We start from the raw sequence: 25,601 nt of genomic DNA on the forward strand, positions 1-25,601 counted from the left end.
ACTTTGTAGTCCATCTGTTTCATGTTGGTTGATCTGTGTTTCTAGGGTAAAGTTATATTCTTTGAGTGTTAATCTATTTGCAGCTGTCGGTATGTTGGAAGTGCAATGCTATTTGCATAATGAAAAATGGAAAACACTTTGCTGATATAATTTGCACCATTCTTAAAAAAATGTTAAGGTGAAGGAGACCCCCTATTTTCACAGAATTGGGTGAAAAGCCATTGTAAGCATTTTAGAGATCTACCTGCAGAATGCTAATATTGCATGATTGTCTGTTCCTTTATTTTGCCTCTATCAGAAGAAGGGTACCCCAAATATACTATATAGGGTTCGGGCAAGAAAAGAAACAATTGCCGTGTAACCAATCTGCATTCTTAAATGGATTCTGAATTTCCCATACCCCCCAGAACAATAGTCTTCGACAAACAACCAGGGAGACAACTTTTCTTCAAGCATCCATTGTTGTGTCTTGAACTGGGCTCTGCAAACAATATTGGTCAATGCATGTTTTCGTGGAATTCGAGTTCTTTCAGCCACCTTCTTACCTTTCATTTTTCATATTTTTGGCCCAGTCCAATAAGTGGGATGATTTACTTATATAGGTCTTATATCAAATAAAATGCAGCCATATTTAAGTTGTATTGTTACGTATTTCCAAGTTACTCATTCCCTATCCAATTGATTACAATACTGAAAATCATTTTCAAGATGTCCACGAATATGGTCCACCTTCCCAATCACACAATACTCAAATCCCTTCAATCACCTGTAGCAATAATTGCACTCTTTCTGGGGCTTGTCACAATGAATACTCTAGGAATGCCTCATTTCAAGCATGCTCTGTCCCCGGCCGGTTTCCTCAGTCAGCAGATTTCCAGAGCTTCGGTTATAGGAAATGTGTATATGGAATGTGTATGAGTGTGGTGTATACATGAGAGACAGTGACTGGCGAGTGGGGTGTTTAATTGTTTTTTATTGTATTTTTTAAAAAATTTATTGTAGCATTGTTGGTCAGATTAATGTATGAGTTGCTAGGGTTTGCTTTCAGAACTATATATACAAAATCTTTATGAAAAAGTGAAATATAAGAGAGTAAGAAAAAGTCTCAGAAAATAAGCAAATCATGAAAAATAGAATAAAAATGTAAATGAACCCCTTTGGGTCAGACTACATTGGATTAATTCCATTTAGGAACTCTCTTAAATTAAGCTGGAGTTATTTTTGATTGCTGTTTCTCTATTTTGTACTTGACAACAATTTGGTTTATTTGCGTTGGCCATAAACATATGTGATTTGTGGAAATAATAACCTCTAATGTTGCACAGAGACTGCTAGTGTAGAGCCTGCCAAGACACAAAGTAGCTTAGTGATTTAAGAATGAAGGACAAAGTGCCCTTCAGCCATACAGATAAACATGCTGTAGCTTTACATTTGGACACCTGGCTCTTCAGCAGTCTTCTTCCTCCTTACAACCTAGTTTGACCAGTTTGCTTGCTGATCAATAAATTCCCGTCAGAGTTTACTGTTTAGTATAGATTTTTTGATATTCATGTTTCCAACGGGCTTTGCGAATGGCATAACAATATATTTTCTCTTCCTTTGTCTATTACACTGGTAGATAAACATCCTCATTTGTAAAGAGTTGCTGTAGGAAGCTGGCCTAGTGTTTGGTGGGTACCTTTGGTACTTACACCAGGTCCAGGTATCCACTCTTAGTGAAGTGTAGGCAGTGTCTGCTCATCCACAGCTACCTCTAGAGGTAGCTGTGGATGAGCAGGCAAGGCTTACCTAGGAGAAATGCAAAGCTCATGCAATACCACTGTAGTCACACAGCACTTGCACACATGAAAGAAAACACTCAGTTGTACAAAAATAAAGGTACTTTATTTTTGGAACAAATCAACACAAATTGCTAGAAGGGTTACCCACCCTTAGGAGGTAAGTAATGCACTAAATATATACACTAGCAATCAGAAATAGCATAGAAAAGGTTAAAAACTGTGCAAATAGCAATAACCAATAGTTACCCAAGGGGGAGCACAAACCATATACTAAAAAAATGGAATGCGAATAAGGTACCCCCACCTAGGTAAGACAAATGTGTAGAGGGAAGCTACGAGTACTAGAAAACCACAGAGGTAAGTGACACAGTACCCCCAGTGGCCAGGAATGCAGGAGTAAATCACTGGATTTTCCCCAACCACCCAAAAGGGAGAAAAGAAGAAAAAGAAGACACCCAGAGAAGACTGCAAGAAAACCAGCGGTGTATTCCTGAAGAAAGAAGACCTGTGCAGACCAATTCCAAGAGTCACAGTGGAATCCAGGAGGAGTAGGAGCTACTACCGACCCAGCTGTAGTTGCAGGAGTTGATGGTAATGAAGAACAGCTCAGCACTGCAGCCGGATAAGAGTTCCTGATGGATGCAGATGGTGTCCCATGCTGGACAGCAAGGTCCAGGAGGACTCAGCCCAGGAGGGGGAGTCACAGGGGACCCTCAGCATCGTAGAGAGTCCACAGGAGCAGAAGCAGCACCCACAGGAGTCTCACATGACCGGGACACAGGAGTCACCGAAGAGGCTCTTGCACCACGACAAAAGAGAATCCCACACCGCCGGAGAACCATGCAGGAGGCTGGGCTTTGCAAGACGTAGTGCTGGGGGCTGGAGACACATTGCCTGAAGAGCCCTTGGAGGATATGCAAACAAGCCTTGGCAGCTGCAAGAGACGCAGTGCACAGGGGTACTGTCCTGCATGGGAAGGCAAAGTCTTACCTCCACCAAAGTTGGACAGCTAGCAGAGAGGACCAAGAGGACTACTCTGGACCACCACCCGTGACGCAGGATACACGCAGCTCAAGATGAGGGGAGATCCATGCAGCCGATCGTCACTTGCTGTAGGTGCCTGCGGTTGCAATCGAGTGACTCCTTCACTCCAAGGGAGATTCTTTCTTCTTCTTGTGCATGCTGAAGCGTTGCAGTCTTCTGAGGATGCATGGATGGGGAAATGTTGCAAAGCTGGCAGGACATGTGGAAACAAAGTTGCAGAAGAGTCTTCTTTTCGATGTAGCATTGTTGTCCGTATCTATGGCCAGAAGTCAAAGCAGAGGTTGCAGAGAAGTCCAGCTGGAACCTTGCAAGCCGAATCTGAGAACCCACCCAAGAGAGAGACCCTAGATAGCCCTGAAAGGCGGATTGGTCACTTAACCAAGTAAGCACCTATCAGAAGGAGGCTCTGACGTCATCTGCCTGGACTGGTCACTCAGATGCTCCCAGAGTACCCTGCCAACCTTAGAAGCAAGATGCAGAACCAGGGACACTCTGGAGGTACTCTGAGCACCCCCCCTGGGGTGGTGATGGGCAGGGGAGTGGTCACTTCCCTTTCCATTGTCCAGTTTCGCGCCAGAGCAGGGATTGGGGGTCCCTGAACCGGTGTGGATTGGTTTATGCACGGAGGTCACCAAATGTGCCCTTCAAAGCAAACCAGTGGCTAGGGGAGGCTCCCCCTCCCAAGCCAGTCATACCTATTTCCAAAGGGAGACGGTATTACCTCCCTCTCCCAAAGGAAATCCTTTGTTCTGTCCTCCTGGGCTTGGTCAGATCAAGCAGCAGGAGGGCAGAAACCTGTCTGAGGGGTGGCAGCATCTGGGCTGCCCAGAACACCTTGTAAGACTGGTGGTAGCAATGCTGGGGGGTCCTTCAAGGAGCCCCCAGAGTGCATGGAATCATACTCCCAGTACTTGCAACAGTACTGGGATATGATTCTGACATGTTTGATACCAAACGTGCCCAGGTTCGGAGTTACCATTTTGTAGCTGGACATCGGTAGTGACCTATGTCCAGTACATGCATAAAAGGGTGTACCCGCATTCACGAAGTCCAGGAAAATGGATCTGGAGTATGTGGGCACACATCTGCTAGTGCAGGGGTGCCCTCACACTCCGGTACCTGCACCCTGCCCTCTGGGCTGAGAGGGCCTACCATAGGGGTGACTTACAGTGACCTGGTGCAGTGACCTGTAGTGAAATGGCATGCCTGTAGAACCCTTTGCATGGGCTCCCTGTGGGTGGCAGAATAACTGCTGCAGCCCATAGGGATCCCCTGGAATCTCAATGCCCTGACCAGTATGCCAATTGTGGGAAGAAAAAGGTACAATTTAGAGGAGAGAGCAAAACTACTGGGGTCCTGGTTAGCAGGATCCCAGTAGACACAGTCAGACACACTGACAACAGGCAGCAAATGGGGGTAACTATGCCAAGAAAGAGGGTGCTTTCCTAGTGGAAAGATATAGAATCTGTCAGTCTCTTCAATCAAATTATGAAATAATAATCCAATGATAAGCATTATATCTTTCTTTATGACATTAGTGATGATTTAAGGCATTTGTCTTTAACACCTTTTTCATTTTCAATTTCAGTTTGGGGATATCTTGAGAGATATGTAATATTCAGTGTTGCTTGTGAAAGGATGAATGTGAGATGGTATTTTTACTTAAGCTAAGCTAATTCTTCCCTTTGAAAATAAGGATCTTCATCATATCAATGTTAATGGTAGCTTTCTTCCTGGGAGACTAAAGACTAAATAAGTTGTTTCATTAGATAGTCTAATTGGTTAGATGTTCGATTTGTACAAGGGAAAGTTATGGTCTTCAGGCCATTTTTATTGCATTTATTCTAGCATTCACCTTAAAGCATTGACCCATCCAACACTGAATGAATAATGTGACCGTTGCTTTCAAGATTAGGCATTTTCTCCAAGGGTGGCAAAATATACCATCTGACAGATGGGTCCGTCAGATTGTTCAGCGGGGCAATGCTCTCCCTTTTCTTTTCGATCCACTGCATCTTCTGTCCACATCAGAGCAGCTTTTAGAGGAAGCCCTCCCCATCTTAATCCAAGAGGTGAAGGCTCTTTTCTCCAAAGGAGCCATGAAGAGGGCTCTGGCCGGGGAAATAAGATTTACTGTTACTCCTGCTATTTACTTGTGCCAAAGAAAGACAGAGGCTATTCTAGATCTCTGTCCTCTGAATGCCTTTTAGCAGACGGACACATTCAAGATGCTCGCGTTGGCCCAGATTCTGACTTGTGGTTAAAGGTAGACCAAGAAAGGTTTAATTTTGTGGTATGTCCCTTCAGCCTCACCAGTGACCCTCGGGTGTTCACGAAAGTGATGACAGAGGTCGCAGCACACCTTCAGAAGTTGGAGTTTCCAGTTTTCCTCTACCTTGATGACTAGTTGTTGAAGGTGGGCTCACTAGTCAGTCGTAGACTACTTCTAAATGACAGCAATCCTCCAAATGTAATTGGGGTTCACCCAGCAATGTGCCAAAGTCCTCCCTGACTCTTTTGCAAAGGCTCCCTTTCATTGGGGTTGTTCTAGATGTGGCGCTGTTTCAGGCCCTCCCACCATCTCAACAAGTCCAGGACATTCGGGCTATGATCCCGATATTTAAGCTTTAATCCTCGGTCTCAGTGAGAGTGACTTGAAGCTTTTGGGCCACTTGGATTTCTTCATCCTTCTTGTCTCCTATGCTAGGTTGCATATGTGGGCACTTCTGAAGACTCAGCACCTGTGGAACCTGTTGAATTCGCTCCAGGTTTTGGAAGAGACTGTAAACGACCTACAGTTGTGGGTGCTCAATCACAATTAAACCAGTGACAAGCCCCCTACCCTGCCCCACCCAGCCCCACCCAGAGCTAGCTGTGGTGATGGATGTGTCATTACTGGGATGGGGAGGTCATCTTGGAGAGGTGGACATACAAATCTGCTTTCCAGGAGAGACCCGTCTTTACATCAGTCCGTTGGGGTTGTGGGCCATTCGCCTGGCTCTGAAAGCCTTCCTACTATCCATCAAAGGGAGGTTCAGGTTCTCATGGACATCACCACTGCCATGTGGTACTGCATCAAATAGGGTGGGGTTGGGTCTTGTGGCAAGAGATACTTTGTCATATGAGCTGGGTGGAGCGTCATTTCCCTGGTCATAAATCACCTGGCAGGATCTTTGAAAGGTAGGCTAGGCAAACTCTGCAGACGGTGACTGCCAGATCTCAAATGGGTGATTACATCCCGAGGTGGCACAGGACATCTTGCAATGGGGAGTACCCTGGTTAGACCTTTTTGCCACTGTTGAAGGCGCAGTGTCAAAACGTTTGGCTTTAGTTTCCAGTAAGGCTCTTTCCCAGAGACACATTAGGGATAGAGCGGAGGAGCAGACTCATATACCCCTTTCGTCTGATACCACTCCTGCCCGAATTCTGAAGAAGATCAGAAATGACGAAGCCCAAGTTATTCTAGTGGCTCTGGATTGGACAAGAAGAGTATAGTACCTGGAACTTGTGGGCATGAGGATGTCCTCCAATTAAGCTATGGGTTAATGAGGATTTTCTATTGCAGAAGCAGGGCAAGATAATGCACACCAAGTTGCTCAGTTTTAAACTCCATGCATGGAGATTGAACAGAAGCAGTTGACTATGTTTGGTCTTCAACCTGAAGTTGTGGATGTCATCCTTGCTGTCGGGCATTCCTCTATGAAGGCTGTATTCACCTGGCTCCGGAACAAGTTTGTGGCCTGGTGTGGCACCCCCAATATGGACCCATCACAGGCCAAACTGTCAAATGTCTTGCTGTTACACTCCATGCAGGGAGATTGAACAGAAGCAGTTGACTGTGTTTGGTCTTCAACCTGAAGTTGTGAATGTCATCCTTGCTGTCGGGCATTCCTCTACAAAGGCTTTATCCACCTGGCTCTGGAACAAATTTGTGGCCTGGTGTGGCACCCCCAATATGGACCGATTACAGGCCAAACTGTCAGATGTCTTTCTGTTTGTTTTAACTTTGGCCTAGCAAGGGCTTACAGTGGGCACAGCTAAAGGTTATTTGTAAGGCCTTTCTGCCTTTTTGTGTGAGTTTAGACCAGCAATCACCTGTTGTTTTTAGGTTTCTAAAAGGTTTGACTCATGTTTCCTTCCAAACCCCCTGTGACGGCACTGTGGGATCTCAGTTTGGCCCTCCCTTTCCTCATGTGTGCTCCCTTCAAACCAATGACAATTGTCCCCTATGTCTTCTGACTCCGACAACCGTACTCCTGTTCGCAGTAACTTCATCACAGGAGTGAACTCCAAGCTCTCTCTGTGCAGCTGCCTTATACTATGTTTTTCCCAGATAAAGTGGTGTTAAGGACCAGGGTGGCCTTTTTGCCAAGTCCGTGACTGCTTTTCACAATGGACAAACCATGACTCTCCCAACATTCTTTGCTCCTCCCTAGCCTTCAGAAGAGGAGGAAACACTCCATCTGCTGGACCACAAGAGAGCCTTGAGCTTTACATTGATCATACCAAAGAACATTGAGTGAATGATCAGCTTTTTATGTTGGTCTCTTGCAGGAACAAAGGAAAGGCAGTGAAGAAAAGGGCTCTGTTAAAGTGGATTTGGACTGAAGGCCTATTCCCATTAGTGCCAAGGCTGCTACCACTGTTTTGGCATTTAGGGTGCTTGCTCTTGATATCTATCAGGCCATGACATGGGCTTCGGTGCACACATTCATGACACAATACCACCTTGACAGCCAGGTCCCACCGGCAGGACATCTCCTCTGCAGGACTTTCTGGTCTGAGCCATTCCACAGACTCACCACCTTCGGGAGGTACTAATTTTATATGTGTTCTAAAATTGAGGACTCTGGCGTTAAAAGTATCCATCAGAACAAATTGCTTAGCTTTGGTAACTAACCGCAGATTCCTCACAACCTTCCTACCTCTCAGGTTTCTATTACATCTACAAAAGTCTCAAGCTGGAAATCTCTGGCTTGTGTGAGACTGGGCATTCAAGGGCACAGGCAGAGTCTGGAAAGACCCTTAAGTTGACATGCAGGTGTGGTGTTTATATGCAGCTCCATCATCACTCCCACGATGGAACGAAGTCAGTGCAGAGCCACATAGCACCACTTACTGGCACATAGGAGCATTTAAATCATCTGGACCCAGTATGGGCACTCAGCCTGGGGATATTCTGAAGGTGAGGAATCTGCAGTTAGAGTATCCACCAAAAACATTGTTGCTGAAGGTAAGTAACTTGTTCCTCTCTCTTGTTGATTGTCTTCTCATTGTATTTGTGTTTTTTAAAGTGCAGCCTGAATCTGTGCTTCAAGCAAACGTTGATGGGCAATTATAGTCCCATTTTGATTTTCATTGCACATAGAACTTTGGCTGTAGACATAACTTTTTCTCTTTCTTTTTGTTTATTTGTACTGTTTTTTAGTTGATATAATGACACACGTTGTGTGGAAACTAAGTGGATTTCCAGAAAGCCAAGTTATTGGAATTGGATGTAATCTGGATTCTGAGAGATTTCGTTACACCATTGAAAATGTATTAATGGCACACTCCTGGGGAAAGGAAGCTTGGATTGTCGGTGAACAAGGAGAAGGAAAAGGTGTTGTGTTTTCACTCTTATTTTAATAGATTTGGCTCTAGGGCTGTTTCACAGAACAACTTTTAATTAGTACCAGTGGTAAGGACCCTTTCCAAACAGAGCAAACTTTATCACACTATAAGAAGGTGCTGCCTGACCCTGCCTGACCACCTTATCTGGAAGCTTTAGGTCCTTTAACTAGGCCCAGCCCTTTGGGACCTCCACTTGATTAACTTACCTGAGGCTTCTCAGCCTCCTCTTGCACTTTCTCACCCTCTTCTTTCTTATCTCTCCTGCCAGGTTATTGCTGCTTCTTTCCTCTCTTTCTCCTCACTCTTTCAGCCTTTTTTCACTCTTTCACGTTTTTCACTCTTTCACGTTTTTTCACTCTCAGCTCTTTTCAGTCTTTCAGCTTTTTCTATTTTGCTTCTTTCAGCTCTCTCTTGTCCGTTTCAGCATTTTGTGCTTCTGTCCCTCCAGCTAATTCTCACTTTTGACCCTTTTTAGGTCGAGCGTTAGCGTTCGGCCTGCTGTATACTTTTAAGTATACTATACAGTGAGTTCCAGCGTTTTCCTTTGTTTGTTGCAGTGTCCTTCAAAAATCCTTGCGTGCTAGTGGTCAGTTATGCCTCTTTGTCCTGCCTTTTTTCACTTTGGGAGTAGCACAAAGTACTGTGTAATTACGCTATGTCCTGTTTATCTCTTCTGTAAGGGACTTTTTTTTTTGCATTTGCCTGTTTCACTTCAACACTGTGGGTGCTTGTTCAGTCTCTCCTCCCCACCAGCTCCCTTTGCAAACATAATAAAACAGAAGGAGGCTTTTCCAGGGCCACCTTGTTTTCCCCTCACTGTTTTTTTATGTTATGTAAACATGATTCTGTTTCTCGTGCATATTTTTAAAAGGTCACTGTAAAACACGAGTCCCGTCTTTGTTCTTTAATCTGCAATCTCTTGAGATGAGGACTCAAGGGCTCATGGTTTACCGAGCTCTGCTGTAAACAGGGCTATACATTTCGTTCTTATCTCCTCACATTTGCTGTGCATTCAAAGGAAGGGCTTATTAGTTTGTCCCTCCTTTTCTTTTTTGCTTCGATCGTGGGAGCACGGTGACGTTTACGTGCCGGCGGTTGGCGAGGGCACTAATATACTTCACTGGGCTGATTTTGTTTTTATTTACATTTGTGTGTAATCGTTCTTTGAAAGAACATTTAAAATGTGCTTCCATCCAAAGAATTTGCGAGCATCCATTACAAGCCAGTCCTTCGTGTTATTGACATTTGAATGATGTAGTCTATTTTTTGTAGCTCTTTCATAACACATTAACAGCAGAAAGCAGCAGGCATTTACTTCTATTTTATGCTGTGCTGTAAATATTTACAAGCAGCTCCCTGGGAAACAGTGGGAGTGCCGTGCTTGTTTTGAAGAAGCTGTTCAGGCACGTGTTTTCCTCATGGGATTTCGTAAACACTGGTTTACTCACAAAGTAGCCACACTGAGCATGGCCGTCATGTGCACCCTTTCTATAACAAGCAAACACGCTGTTGTGTAGGATCAGCTGATAAACATTTTCCTCTAGTAAGAGAGAACATGGTATGACTCTGTGTTGTCATTTCCCATCTGGCCCGATTTAGTCATTCATTAGCAGAATAGCAGCAGCAGAACCAGAAACAGCATACAGTGATATTTGTCTGGCAGCCTGCTCGCTGCAACTAGCGTTTGGAGCCAGGGCCTGGAGAAGGCAACATTACACTCCCATTAAGAAATGTGCTTTGTTTCCACTTACTCTTAACTTGTTTATGTACAAATGTTTTTCCTGCATAGCTAAGCTTTTTTTAATATTATGTTCTCTTTATTCCAGTGCCTAATATTTTTCATTAAGCTAAAACTAGGATATTAAACAGCTAAACGACTGTTTAAGCAGAGTTGGTATATTCTGACTCAAATTGTTCTGATAATTACTGCGTCCAGCCTCATTGTTGTATTGCTTATTTATAATACGTTGGCAGTGTTGAGGTGTTATAGCCTTAGTTTCTTTACGTTTGTGAACATTTAAGAAGGCGCCTTGAAAATCTACCAGTTCACATTTAGCTTAATTTCTAGCCCTGCACACTGTGTCACTTTAACCAAGGTGTACCGGGCTGATGAGCCCATAACTAGATAGTGTTGGATGTGATGGAGCTGAAATTGACGATATGGTCTGATGGAAATTGCAATTGCAAGTTCAGGAATCTTCATTGATTATCAACACCTGGAGACTTCTCAAAGCTCAAACGATGTAAATGTTGACTCCTTCCTGTTCACTTTGCTGCTTCCAGTCCGTGTAACGTCCCCTCCATCCCTGCTTGGACCCCTGCTCCACACTTAAATATTTGGTGCAATGATAAGAGCTGTGTCTGGCAACCTTTTTGAGCACTCATTGTCACTACTTATGAAGGGCTTACTCAGCAAACAGGAATTATTTATTGCTCCTTAAATGGCAGGTGAAACAGCTGCATTGTTTTATCAGCTATGAAAGAATGACACAGCAAGCTGTGCACAGATCAAAAACTTGAAGGAGATCCTCAACCCACAAAACTATCTTTTCTTGTCTAGTTTTCAGCTGCACCACTTCTGCTGGGATGCTGTTCAGAGCACGTTTTACATACATATACCTGTCGGATTGATAAGGATGTTGACTAGAGGCACATGGTGACATGAAAGGGCTATAAATATGTCTGATCACCAATTTACACACGAGGAAAGGGATATATGTACAAAGCTTCCCAGACGTGATTATAAATGGGGCTCCCGTTTTATGGCATTTTTTTCAGATTTCTGTGTGTATTTATCCACATTAATTTTTTTGCCCATCTTATTAGTATTAATCCATTTTGGAAATTGGGTCAGCAAACTAACAACTCTGATAGTGGGATGGGGAAAGTGGTATTCTATTGGAATTAGCATGGGAGATTTGTATTAGGATGCTAAATGGCAATATTTTCATTTTATGCTGCAGAAAGAGGAAGAAGGTAAATGGAAGAGTGCTTTAGTTATATGCAGGGCCACTGGAATTAGGTGTTAGGAAAAGACAAAATTATTAAGCAGGGTTGACCAATTTATGTGACAAGAAAGATCCAGTTATCAATTAACAACACCAATAGCTCTAACTCAAGCAAATGCGAGACCTATTGCATTACAAATGCTTGTTCCACTTCTCAGCTCTTTTGCTTGTGCTTGTGGTGTCTCTGTCACTCTTTGCACTTACCAACTCCCACACCGCGTCCTGCTTTTGCACTACTCCCTCTGTCATTTCCCACCCTGCACTAGCCTATCCACTACACCCAGATATTTTTAATGGCGGCTGAAATGCAGACGCATGCAGGGGACGCACTGCTGGTGTGCCAAAGGCAAGCCTGTTTGTGCATGTTCGCGCTGTTACTGCACCCAGTGCCAGGAACCCTTGTACACCAGCTACCCACTGCAGCCCATGACACTACTTGTCTGAAGCTCTCCTCACTTTGAACCCCAGATGTTTGTCCATGCGCTGCGCCCAGGACTCCTCCACACAGACCAAAGGTGTGTTTTCCTGTCCTTCTTGCACTTCTCATGCATACCCCTAGCTCCCACACTCCGACCTTTACCCAACCACACTTCGTACACACAACCACTCCATGCCAGACACCACCTTGCACAAAACAGACCCCACCGGTGCCTCCCTCGGCCCCTACCCTCTGACTTCCTCCCTGACTGTGCATTACGCACAAAACCACACCATGCCTAACTCCACCATGCACAACACACACCGCACCCTCACCAGCCTTTCCTCAAGACTTGCTTGCTTACCAAACAACAGATGATGGACAGAATGCAGAGCAAATCAAACATCCACCCCCAGTCACTGATCTGGGTTTAATCCATCAGTTTTTTGCTTGCCATGCCATTCCGGTTTGGACCCAGCCATATGCAAATCAGCCTCGACCCTGCTCCCCATGGGAACAGTCCAGCCCGAACTGCCAGGTCAGGTCCTCCCTGAACCAGAAACAAGCATCCTGGGACCGGTTTCAGGGTGTCACCCTTCATCAGCCAGGATAGCTTGAATCTGGTGGCAGAGTAAGCACAGGACCCACGTCTGGGCATACCCTTCCCACTTGGGGTGACAAATGCAAAAACAACAGATGATGGACAGAATGCAGAGAACGATGGATTAAACTCAGATGTGTGTCTGGGGGTGGGTGTTTGCATTGTTCAACACTCCGTCCATCATCATTTTGTGTTGCTTACCAAACATTCCATAAACGTTTGGTACATCCTGCACAACTGCTGTCTGGACGTACTATTACTGGTTTAACCTGGACATTGTAGTGGCCATCTCTCCCCATATCCAAGGTTGCTAGCCAAGACAAAACCAGCAAACTTGTAGGAGGACTCATTATCATCCGCAGAGAGAAATAATCAACAGCTTGTCACCTCAGCAAACACCAGCGACTGCCTAGAACACATGGTCTTCAAATTCAGCCATTCATTTACAACCACCCTCCCGGCGCAACTTGAACGAGATCCCTGAGGACATCTAGATCACCAAACCTCAGTCATGTTGCCAGCCTACCTCACCAGGAAGATCTAGCATGCTCCATCACAAACTTGAACACATTGATCACCTACTGCGAACCTCCACATCTCAATCCAAGCCGCAACTAAGCTGGTGCACAGAAGACCCTCAGACTCACCAAGCGTCACTGCAACCAGCTGGAACGACGATGGTACAACACCCACGACATTAATGACAGAGACAAATACAGATCAGTTCTTCGGATCCCCCACCAACAAATCAGAAACACCAAGTGTTCAGCCCTCACAGAATGCAGTAAAAACAGCTCTTACTCTTCGAAAGGAATCTTTGCCATAATTAAGGCAATTACACCCCAACAGGCCTATATCCACACTTCACCTTCTCTAGAGGTTTGGGTCCCATCTTCACAGCCCTCACATACATTCTCAGTGCCTCTCTCTCTCTCTCTCTCCGCTTCCACCTTCGCTGACTCCTGGAAACATTCTGCCATTTTACCACTCTTGAAGAAACCTTAAGTGGATACCAGACTATTGGCTAACTACAAACCAATCTCCCTTTTCCCCTACCCAGTCAGATTAATAGAAAAACAAGTTGACCACCTCATCGCCAACCACCTCCTGGACCCTTCCCAATTTGGATTCTGCCCCAACTTCATCACCAAGACCGCCTTCATGCCTGCCACTGACGGCATCACTTCATCATGGACAAGGGGGACATGGTGGCACTCATCCTCCTTTACCAGTCGCCAGCAGTTGACACTGTCTTTCACACCGCTTTCATCCAATTCCTCCACAAGACATTATTCTGTGGCCCAGCACTTTGGGGGTTCAGCTGCTTTTTCTCAGGACACACCGAAACTGACAGCTTAGTTCTGTATTCATCCTTTGCCTCTCCCTTGATCTGCAGTGAACCTGAAGGCTTCTCAGTGAGTCCTAGATTTTTCAATACCTCCATGACTTCCCTTGCAGACGTCATCTACACTCATGGACTCTGCATCATCCCCTAGGCTGACATCCAGCTCATCCTCCTGTCTGATGACACTGAACTTCATCAGCTGCATGTCAGATGTTGCGGTTTGGATGGAAACCAACTACTTAAATCTTAACAGTAGCAAAACTGAAGTGTTCCTATTCAGAAACTAGACTTCTCTCTGGTCATCCACATGGTAGTTCTCAATGATAGAACCGACTCCAAGCCTGTCCAAATCAGCTAGGAACCTAGACAGCATGATTGGCAACCGAATTCTAATGTCCAGCCTAGTCAACATGGTCACATCTACCTGCTTCCACACCATCAAGCTACTCAGGGAAGTCCTCAGATGGCTCCAGGTGGACAATTGTAGGTCCATTATTCATGCTCTGATCACCAGGAGATTGGATGATGGTAACACCCTGTACATCAGCATTACCTCTCTACTCACCAAAAGGCTTTAAGTCGTCCAAAATACAGCCGTAAGACTCGCATTCAAACTACCACACCGCACTTGTATATCCAAACACATCAAGGATCTCCACTGGCACCAATTCTACATATGCACCCTCTTAAAACTCCTCACATGCATCTAAACAGCATTACACAACCAAGGCCCAGCGTACCTCAACAGCTACATCCAGTTTCGTACATCGGCTAAAAACCTCCACTCGGCCAACCTCCTCCTCGCCACAACCCCTAGATCGATTGAGCCAGAGGTGTGGTCTGTGCCTTTTTACCCCAAAACTGGAATGATCTCCCCCTCTGCATCAGAGCCGCCAGCTCATTCTAGATTTCTGTAAGAAACTAAAAACCTGGTGTAAGGAAATGCCTCCTTGGCATGGTTACCCCCTGACATTTTGCCTTTTGTTGATGTCAGTTATGATTGAAAGTGTGCTGGGACCCTGCTAACCAGGCCCCAGCACCAGTGTCCTTTCCTTAAACTGTACCTTTGTTTCCACAATTGGCACAGCCCTGGCACACAGATAAGTCCCTTGTAAATGGTACCCCTGGTACCAAGGGCCCTGTTGCCAAGGAATGTCTCTAAGGGCTGGAGCATGTCTTATGCCACCCTGGGGACCCCTCACTCAGCACATGCACACTGCCTCACAGCTTGTGTGTGCCGGTGGGGAGAAAATGACTAAGTCGACATGGCACTCCCCTCAGAGTGCCATGCCAACCTCACACTGCATGTGGCATAGGCAAGTCACCCCTCTAGCAGGCCTTACAGCCCTAAGGCAGGGTGTACTATACTATACCACAGGTGAGGGCATATGTGCATGAGCACTATGCCCCTACAGTGTCTAAGCAGAACCTTAGACATTCTAAGTGCAGGGTAGCCATAAAGAGTATATGGTCTGGGAGTTTGTCAGACACGAACTCCACAGTTCCATAATGGCTACACTGAAATCTGGGAAGTTTGGTATCAAACTTCTCTGCACAATAAATGCACACTGATTCCAGTGTGGAATTTATTTTAAAATGCACGCAGAGGGCATCTTATAGAGATGCCCCCGAGTACCGGTCCGACTCCTAGTGCTAGGCTGACTGGTTTCTGCTAGCCTGCCACAACCAGACGAGTTGCTGGCCACATGGGGAGAGTGCCTTTGTCATTCTGTGACCAGGAACAAAGCCTGTACTGTGTGGAGGTGCTTCTCACCTCCCCCTGCAGGAACTGTAACATCTGACGGTGAGCGTCAAAGGCTCATGTCTTTTGTTACAGCACCCCAGGGCATCCCAGCTAGTGGAAATGCCCGCCCCTCCAGCCACTGCCCCCACTTTTGGCGGCAAGGCTGGAGGAGATAATGAGAAAAACAAGGAGGAGTCACCCACCAGTCAGGACTGCCCTGAGCTGAGGTGACCCCTGCCTTTAGAAATCCTCCATCTTGAGATTGGAGGATTCCCCCAATAGGATTAGGGATGTGCCCCCCTCCTCTCAGGGAGGAGGCACAAAGAAGGTGTAGCCACCCTCCAGGACAGTAGCCATTGGCTACTGCCCTCCTGACCTAAACACACCCCTAAATGTAGTATTTAGGGCACCCCAGAACCCAGGAAATCAGATTACTGCAACCTGAAACAAGAAGAAGGACTGCACAAATGATGGAGACGACAACTGCTTTGTCCCCAGCCCTACCGGCCTGTCTACAGACTCAAAGAAAACTGCACAGCGACCCATCCGACAGGAACCAGCGACCTCTGGAGCCTCAGAGGACTACCCTGAAATCCGAAGGACCAAGAAACTCCAGAGAACAGCGGCACTGTTCACCTACAGCAACATTTTTGCAACTTTATAACAACTGTCAAAGAACTCACCCTTCCCGCCAGATGCGTGAGACTTCACACTCTGCACCTGACACCCCTGGCTCGAGCTCCAGAGAACCAACACTACAGGGAGGACTCCCAGGTGACTGCAACCTCGTGAGTAACCTGAGACGACCCCCCTGGACTCCCACAGCGACGCATGCAGAGAGAATCCAGAGGCTCCCCCTGACCACGACTGCCTGTAACAAGGAACCCGACGCCTGGACCAAGCACTGCACCCATAGCCCCCAGGACCAGAAAGAACCAAACTTCGGAGTGACCCTCAGGTGACCCTCTGCCTAGCCCAGTCGGTGGCTGGCCCGAGAAGCCCCCCCTGTGCTCTGCCTGCACCGCTAGAGTGACCCCCGCATCCCTCCATTAATTCCTATTCAAAACCCGACTCCTGCTTTGCACACTGCACCCGACTGCCCCTTTGCCGCTGAGGGTGTGTTTGTGTGCCTGCTTGTGTCCCCCCCCAGTGCTCTACAAAACCCCCCTGGTCTGCCCTCTGAAGACGCAGGTACTTACCTGTTGGTAGACTGGAACCATAGCACCTCTGTTCCCCATAGGTGCCTATGTGTTTTGGGCCCCTCTTTGACCTCTGCATCTGACCGGCTCTGTGTTGCTGGTGCAGTGACTTTGGGGTTGCCTAGAACCCCCAACGGTGAGCTGCATATGCCCAGGAACTTGAACTTGTAAGTGCCTTAGTTACCTGAAAAACTAACCATTACTTTGCTCCCCCAAGAACTGTTGTTTTTTGCACTGTGTCCACTTTTAAAACAGCTTATTGCCATTTTAATTAAAACTGTGTATTTTACTGCTCTAATTCAAAGTTCCTTACTTACCTGTGTGGAGTACCTTGTATTTTATGTATTTACTTCAAATCTTGAATCTTGTGGTTCTAAAATAAATTAAGAAAATATATTTTTCTATATAAAAACTATTGGCCTAGAGTTAAGTCTATGAGTGTGCAGTCCTCATTTATTGTCTGTTTGTGTACAACAAATGCTTAACACTACCCTCTGATTAGCCTACTGCTCGACCACACTACCACAAAATAGAGCACTAGAATTATCTAATTTTGCCACTATCTTACCTCTAAGGGGAACCCTTGGAATCTGTGCACACTATCTCTTACTTTAAGATAGTATATACAGAGCCAACTTCCTACACCTGGCTCTTACTATAGGCAACAGACAGACCCGCACCCCCTACTTAAGTGCTAGAATAACCTCAGGTATGATTTGTGTGCAATACAAATAAGCATAGCATAAGATGCCAAAAACTACTCATACAATGGGAGTATGTATGTATCTGCAATTTGTATAGTGCAAACCTAGCCAAAAAAGGCAGCAGAGCGTAGTATAAGGTCAAAGACAAGCGGAGTGTCAATGAACGATATGCGAGGTAGCTGGTTATTGGATTGTTACTGCATTGTGATATAGTGTTCTTTAAAAAGATCTGTCTTTAACTCTTTCCTAAATTGGAGGAGCGTTGGTAGGTCCTTACAGGTACAGGGATGTTGTTCCAGAATCTGGGTGGATAATGGAAAAGGCATGAGGCCTTCTTTTTTTTTTTTTCTTTTTAAACAATTTGTTAGTCTCTAGTCTGATGGTAGCCTGGCTTCGGGTTTGCCGAGGAGCTCCAGAGGTTGTGAGCTTCTCCCCACAATAAGTGGGGATCCTAGTCATGATGGCTTTGTAAATCATGCACCTGGTTTTGAAGATGGTGTCGGCCAGCAAGGGAAGCCAGTGGAGTTCCATCAGGACGCGGGTGATATGATCAGATTTCTTCTGGTCGTGTATGTGACATGCTATGATGTGTAGGATGCCCTAAAGGTGTGCTGGCTTGGGGTCTGGGAGATTACAATATCCAGATGTGAGAGAATGAGGGCCTGAACATCTGTTTAGAAGTTGTGAACTGGAAGAAACGGTTTCACTTTCTTCAGAAAAGAGAACTGGTACCAGACTGGCTTTGTTTTTTCCACAATGTGTACTTTGAGTGTGAGGTTAGTGTCCGAAGTGAATCCAAGTGACTTGACGTTCCATGAATATTTGGCTTCGAAGATGTCGAGGGACATGTAATTAAGCCATTTTTCTTGCTTGTTGTTCTTGGCAAAATAACATGAATTCTGTCTTGTTTGGGTTGATCTTCAGGGAGACACTGGGAATTCAGGGGATTAAAGAATCTAGAAAAATAAAAAGGGAGATGCTGCCCTTCAGAATTCAGTAACAATGAGAAAATAACCAATAAATCAGATGTGTGCTTTGGAAGATGGTACAAACTTTGTTCAAGTGGAAAGCTTACTCGATAGAACCCAATAGTAAACAAATTCCTACGCGAATTATATTAGGGCTTTGTCATTCATATTCAAATGCTCTACAACTGTTGTTGGCTTTCTGAAACTGATGAGCACTCTTAAACCACACAGGGCCCTGGCCATGGTAAGTTTCCTTTTTTTATTATTATTAAAAGTGCTCTATGTGGAGGGTGCAAGTTCTTAATCGTGGGCCCTACTCTTAAAGTCGTAAATCTGTCCTGCATGTTTATAATTTCACATGGGTGCAGATGTATGGCTTTTTAGAATACATAAAGATTTCCAGAAGTGCGCCTGCAGCCTGTAAAAACCATAGCTTTCCAGACGTGCCCCAGGAAAATGTTTTTAGGTTCCATTCTCCAACACTCATGGATAAATTTGCTGAGCTATGTACTATCTATGAGCTAAGTGCTAGCTATGTTTATTTAAAAACCCCACAAGTCACACCCGAGGAAGTTGAACTCCTTTCCTCTGCACCTCCACCTATTGGGGCTGGGGGGAAGGGATTTAGGGCCAGATGTACAGAGGATTTTACCCATGCTATATGTCTATGGGAAAACGTGTTCGTACATATGGCCCTTAGTCCTGCTCTTCTGATGAGTAAATTAACAACCTTTTCCAAATTAGGATGTATACATTTCTGTATACATTTTTGAGTGTGCACAAACTTAGAGTGATTACACCCTTGAAATGCTTACTCCCGATCTTCTCGACTCCCTGGCGAGTATATGCAATCACATAAAAATCTCATTAGTGCGTCATTTTATGAATGCAAAGCCAAGTTTTGAGAATTCAGAAAGTGGTTTTGAACTTTGTTAATTGGGACCCTATTATTTACATGTATTGCCCTGTCTGCAAATATTCACAGTCATGGTGATCCAAAAATCAACATTAATTTGGTTACCGGATGTGGGGAGAAAATAGTTTCAAAAGTAGTTCTTATGTATCAGTCTGCTTCGAGTGGTACGGTGAGTATTATTCCCTGTCGTAAACGGGAGTTCATAAATGCTATTGTACCATGACGAAGGATTTCTTAATAAAGGATGTCCCCTTGTTTTGTGCTTTAGTCAATTTTACAGATGTTTGAAAAGGTACATTGTCACCTTTTATGACTACTACTTCACTCATGTGGATTCCATCTGATTTGCAGACCTTCATCCAAAATCTGATGATACAACTTTTTATTTTGTAAATTCAAAGATGGGCATGTTTTTGAAAGAAGAGAAATGACATTCCTTGGTTCTGCCGACTCCTGTGCCATCCATAGCTTCCATTATTAGTCATTCACTGAGACCATGCCATGAAGTATTTAAAATTATTTAGATGAAACTGTAGTTCGTCAAGGTGGTTATAAAGTCCTTGTCTACCTGACTGTCACGAAACAACATCATTAAGCAACATGATATCCCAAAGCCTGTAACCACAGGATAAAGATAATTCATAGTTAATAAATAGAATTGAGGCATATTTTAAACTGTGGAAGGTTAACAGAGTATTTTAACTTGCTGCAAGAACTTGGATGGCCTAGATATTTAAATAAGGCTTTCTGACACTCTAATGCTTATACTGGCTTCGTCTCTGCCAGACTCCCCTGCATTCTCCACCTCTGAAACACATGTACTTTCCTTGTGGAATGTCTCTAGTAGGCTTTGTAACGGGCCAACCACCCACTCCCATTTCCCATTGTTAAAAAATAAGCCTGCAAAGAGGGACGCCATGAAAGCCAAAGCGTCTATTTTAGGTTGAGCGTAGCAGCGCTAGAGCGCTGCTTTCCGACCTGTTATCTCTCTGTGGGCTTTAACCACGCCCACCTCACACCCTTCACTTTGATTTGTTTGTGTGAATGCCTTTTAAAAATACCTAGATGTTGTTGGTAAAGGCTTTACGTTTGTCACTCCTTAAGGCAGTGATGTGTGTGTGTTGTGCAGGACGCACAAGGTGTTTTGACTAAACTATTTTTGCACACTTGGGGTGTGTTTTGTGTGTTAGTGCTTTATGTAACTATTGCATGCTTGGCATGCTACCGTCCAAGGAGCCTTTGCAGCCGGATGTCATTTACATGTGAGACTTTCTCAAAGTTTGAAACTTCTTCTGCAGCCACCCTAGGTTCTTTCCTTGTTTCAATACAAGATTCGGAGGGATGGGCGGTGTGTCTCCACAGACTAGCTTGTGGGGCAGAGTGCTGTTTTGCTGGTAATGGTGCACTTCTTCTTTGTATTTGAATTTGAAGTTGTGCCATCACTTTAATACTTTAATATCAGTGCGCACTCATTGAAAGTTTAAAAGTTTGAGACATATCTGCGCCCCCCTCCTTTCCCAATTACATGGCCACTTTGACATCTGCCAACCCCTGCCGTCGACCACAAAATAGGAAAAAAACATTTTGGAGTGAGGCGGTACCCTGCAATACTAGTGTTCTGTGATGCGAGCTGCCCGTAAACCTTTATACTCCACCTTGGAGAAATTTCGATCACCCCTGTCCCACAGTATTAAAACAGCTCTGTACTGCACCGACTTAAGGTGCTATTGACTTGCAGGAGTGGGAGCAAGGAGTTTTAGGACATATGTGGGGTTGGAGTTGAGTTCTTTGAAACCAGATTGCTGTTGCAGGTAAATAGTGTCACCCATGGGTAGGCTCCTTGGATGCCCTTACTTTGGTTTGGAATGGCCCATCTCACTTGTCCATTTATTAAAACATGTGGGGGCAGGAGGATGGGCAGGAAGCTAGAATGTTCTCAATTATATATATATATATTTTTTTTTTCAATAGTTCAAACAAGCGCCCATTTCGGGAATGAACAGACACCACCAAAGAGCCACAGTCATGCTGCAACAATACAATACAATCGCAGCGGAGGGCGAGATCTTTTGTTGGTGTGGGGGATGTTTTCGAGAAAGATTCCTAGCTGAGAGTGAGCTCTTTTGCTGGTGCGAGATAGTGTTTCAAATTTGCATGTAAGGTGCGTCTTTGTTTGAGCTCGTGAGGCTCCCGCAGTTGGGACATTTTGAGGCGAGTTTGTGCACCCGGAGGGTGCCTGACATACATAGTTAGTACTTGTTATAAGTAAGCAATTTAATGAACGTGTGATGCTCATTGTAAAAAATGCACTTTGTGTATTTTCTTAGTGCCCCTTCTGCCTTCCGATGTTGATGGGAGCTCTCATTCTGCGATGCTTCTTTGTTGTAAAATTGACCTTCTATTTTTGGAAAATGTCCCAGTGTTTAGTGTTCAAGATCTGGTCAACATACAAAACATGTACAGCGCGACCACTATTGCTCTTATTGCATGGGTAGATTACATCATTGCGTTATACTTTGGCGGTCAGATAAGCACGTGGCATTAGCTCAGCATTGCATTAGTACTGCATTAAACAGAGAAAAGTGAACATATCTCCGGCTGTACATCGAAAATGTAGTACAGATTTTAGATTTCCCCTTGTATAGATCACCATGTGGTCGTGGGTAAAGGACATGCAAGACGCATATATTGTATGGTATGAGTAGCGCTTTCTACCTATTAGAAGGTGCCAAAGCACTTTACAGATATGTAGCACGCTACACCGTTTGGGCCCAGTATTAGTGGTTTAACTATGTCTTAGGGTTCACTAGTTTGTCATGCTTAGTTTTAATACAGTCATGTATTTTGGGCTGTGCTACTTGTGCAGTTGTTGTACTGTTCCCCATTTGTGGAGTGTATGTGACGCTACATTGATCATGACTCATGAGGAAGTAGAATATTTTATTGGTTGCTGAATCCTGCATTGTTGAAAATAAGTTCTGTTTTAACACGTTCACATGTTTATAACGAGTGAGTTTGTAACAAGTGGTTACGAAATTGTTTCTAAATATGTTTTCTTCTCTAATGTTCTTCAAAATCTAAATAGTTGATCCCCGTAAAGAGTAGGTTTGTCTCTGTACACTTAGGCCAATAAGCAGAGCTTTCGTAGCCTAAACTAGGTGAAAAGACAAACAGAAAAATCAGACGCCAGCAAAGCACAGGAGCACAGCAAAGCAGCAAACTCTGTGGAGCAGAGAACATGCGAGTGCTTAGCAGAGAGTGGGATGGGATTGTTGAAACTTAGTCTTTCCCCACATGGGACAAGGCACCGCAGAGGCGCACGTACCATTGTGTGCAGCAGGTATAGTAGCATCCGGTTCAGAGCCCTGAGGGACCCACCGAACACTGACAATACTGTATTTTACTATCTCAGCAGCAGTAAAGAGAACATTTTCTTTGCTTGCACCAGGGCCCATGGTGTCAAATAGAAACGTCTATTTTCAGCCAGTCCTAATCTGATTCATTGAGGTCTGAACACCATCACATAAGGCTCCATTCCTCACAGAAGCCACTGCGTAACCGTTGAGTTTCGATTCCCTCTGAAAATAATAATATAAAACAATTAAAAAAAATCATTTTCTGCTTCAGATAGAGGAAGAAGGTAACTGAAAGTGCTTTAGTTATATGCAAGTTTGTGGCAGAGAGGACCAAAGTATGCGGAAGGATTGACCAATTTATATGACAAGAAATGTCTAGTTATGCATTTACAACGGCAATAGCTTTAACTCGGGCAAATGCGAGATCATTTGCATTGCAAATGCTTGTTCATGGTTGCTAGGCTGCTCCCATTATTCCTGTCTGCTTGTGAGCTACTGTTTTGCAAGGGAACAGTGGAAACATGTGAAGTACTTCGCATTTGTAGGGAGATGAGATATACGAAGAGGTAAATGTGAGGATAAGCCCTACAAATCAGAGAAAACAGGTGGGGAATTCACAGTGGGCATCTAATTAGCGGTATGCTTGTGTCAGTAGGTTCCTGGCTGTGAAAAGTCCTAAAACTTCAAATAAACTTGTGACTATATAGAAGATGCTCACGATAGAAAGTTATGGAATACTGCCATCGTACATTGTCCAGATCAAACAGAAGAAATGCTTCGGAATTGCATTGCAACAGCAGCAGAAATGTTAATAGATTTTGTTTTCTCATTTTAATGCATATGTATTATCTCTCATCCAGTGCCTGCCTGGAGTAATCCTGCTCTGTCGCCGTCTTATGCAGATGGAGTAACAGATCATACAACCTTCCAGGAACAGTTAGCAAACAGGTAACTAATAGTATGGCGAAGTATAAATGATCAGCTGTTTAACCTAAGATTGAGAGATGTTAAATTTGCTAAGTAGTCCTTTATTAATGAACTCTAAAGTAGAAGTGACGTGACCTATCATAAAAAGTGGGAAATTATGTGGATGTGCAGATGAGAAAGAGAAATGTGAAAAGCTTCTGTCAGACCGGGGGAGCATGGAACTACATATGTATAAACCAACAGGGCAAGGAGCTGCATACAAAATATGTACAGAACAAAGCATCACAGTAAATGACTGTCCCACATGTCACACCCAGGAAAGTTGACTGCAGTTCAACCCATTATCTCAGAATAATATTGGCAAAACTGGATTGAGAGAAGACAGAATGAACATTTGGGGCCCTATTGACTAGTTAAATTTACACTTGTAAATCTACTCCAACTCCTAGGTGAAAGTCTACACTTTTTCGCTGTTAATAATTTCCCAGTGTACATTTGCATGTCTCCACCCTCTCATCTCAGGGGGTGGAGACATGTGAGACTGGATTTACAAGTGTGAAGTTACAACTAGAAATTTTTCATACTCAGTCAGAAATTTCCGCCACCAGTGTGAATGTTAACGTATGGTAACGCATATATCACATTAAATATTTATTAAATAATTTGACAACTAAAATATATTTATTTTATAATTGTTATTTTTATTCAAAATTTTAAAAACACCCTCACTGGCTTTTTACTATGTATATAATAGTTAATTCATTTAAAAGTCGTTTTTTGTAATAATGTAAAATATGTTTTCTAATTTTTAGTAAACGTTTATGCTAATTAAAAAAATATTTAAAAAAATTATGCAATTTTTAGATAGATAGGAAAAAAATGTGAGCAGCACTTCTAAATTCTATTTTGGCTTAAAATGTAATAAATGGCAAACAACGACAAATGCCAACGCGTTTCGACCTTTACTCAGTTTTGGTCACTGCGTTGTCCAGTAGTTGTCCAGTAGTTTCCATGTTTAAGATGGAGTGCAGCTCCTTTATATGAAACACTCTGCAGCATCACTGTCTTTGCATATCTGCTTGGATGGCATTTTACCAACCAGAAGCTGCAATACTGTGCCTGGAATGATAAAAAGGTGTTTGTCATTTTTCAGCTTGCCGTGGATGGCACTGTGGTATTTCTATGCTTAAAAATTCTGCTAGAAAACCCGACATTTGTGGTGAGCAGAGTGTTGGTGGTTTTGTACAGTGTTTCTTAAAAAGGAGCTGCTTTTCACCTAAAATTTGAGAGCTGCACAAGCTCCTCTTATTCCTTTTTGTGCATAGTTTATGTGTCAGTTTAGGCCTGAAAGGGCATTGTTTTGACTTAAACTAGTTGCTCCCTTGTGTCTTGACAAAGTTATACCTCTCTAACGAGCTCTAATAAGAATGAAACACGTCAGGGGTTGCTTTTATTCATTACAGGTTGGCTTGGATGGTATTTTACCAATCCAAAGCAATAACACTGAGCCTGGACAGGTAAAAGATTTTTGAGAATTTTCAGCTCGGCGTGGATGGTAATATGCTAATACTGTGCTTCGATACTCTGTTAGAATAACAAACATTTTAGGGGAGCACATTTGGAGTGATGTGGTGTTGTAGAGTGTTCCATATAAAGCATCTGCTCTCCACATAAAACGTGGGAACTGCCCAGGGTTCCCCCTAATGTTAAAATAATTTAATTTAATTTATATTATTTCCTAAGGGTTGTTATATTAAGCCACCGCCTCCATTATTTTTATTGGTGTGAGTTGCAATACCTGTGAATAGCCATGTGTGATGCTAGGCTTACTCCAAACCTGGGCTGGAGTACATTTGATACTGTTTTTGGCTGTAATGGCTATAGTAACTTTAGAAGTGTAGTTTGTGCATAGCAATGTACTTGCTGTTAGTGGGTTGCTGTTTTTGTTAGCATGTTAGTGTATGAGGCCTTCTTCCC

The 25,601-nt window shown here is 44.0% G+C and overlaps 1 protein-coding gene across 2 annotated transcripts in view; it reads left to right on the forward strand.

Moving 5' to 3' along the window:
- Positions 1–25,601, forward strand: part of UEVLD (UEV and lactate/malate dehyrogenase domains) — a 185,250-nt gene that overhangs the window by 98,161 nt on the left and 61,488 nt on the right. For both annotated transcript variants that reach the window (XM_069223760.1, XM_069223761.1), the window contains 2 exons: positions 8,254–8,427; positions 23,558–23,645. In XM_069223760.1, the coding sequence (XP_069079861.1) occupies positions 8,254–8,427; positions 23,558–23,645 (262 nt within the window). The remainder of the gene's footprint in view (positions 1–8,253; positions 8,428–23,557; positions 23,646–25,601) is intronic.

Source organism: Pleurodeles waltl, chromosome 3_1 (genome assembly GCF_031143425.1).
Source record: "Pleurodeles waltl isolate 20211129_DDA chromosome 3_1, aPleWal1.hap1.20221129, whole genome shotgun sequence".
NCBI lineage: Eukaryota > Metazoa > Chordata > Amphibia > Caudata > Salamandridae > Pleurodeles > Pleurodeles waltl.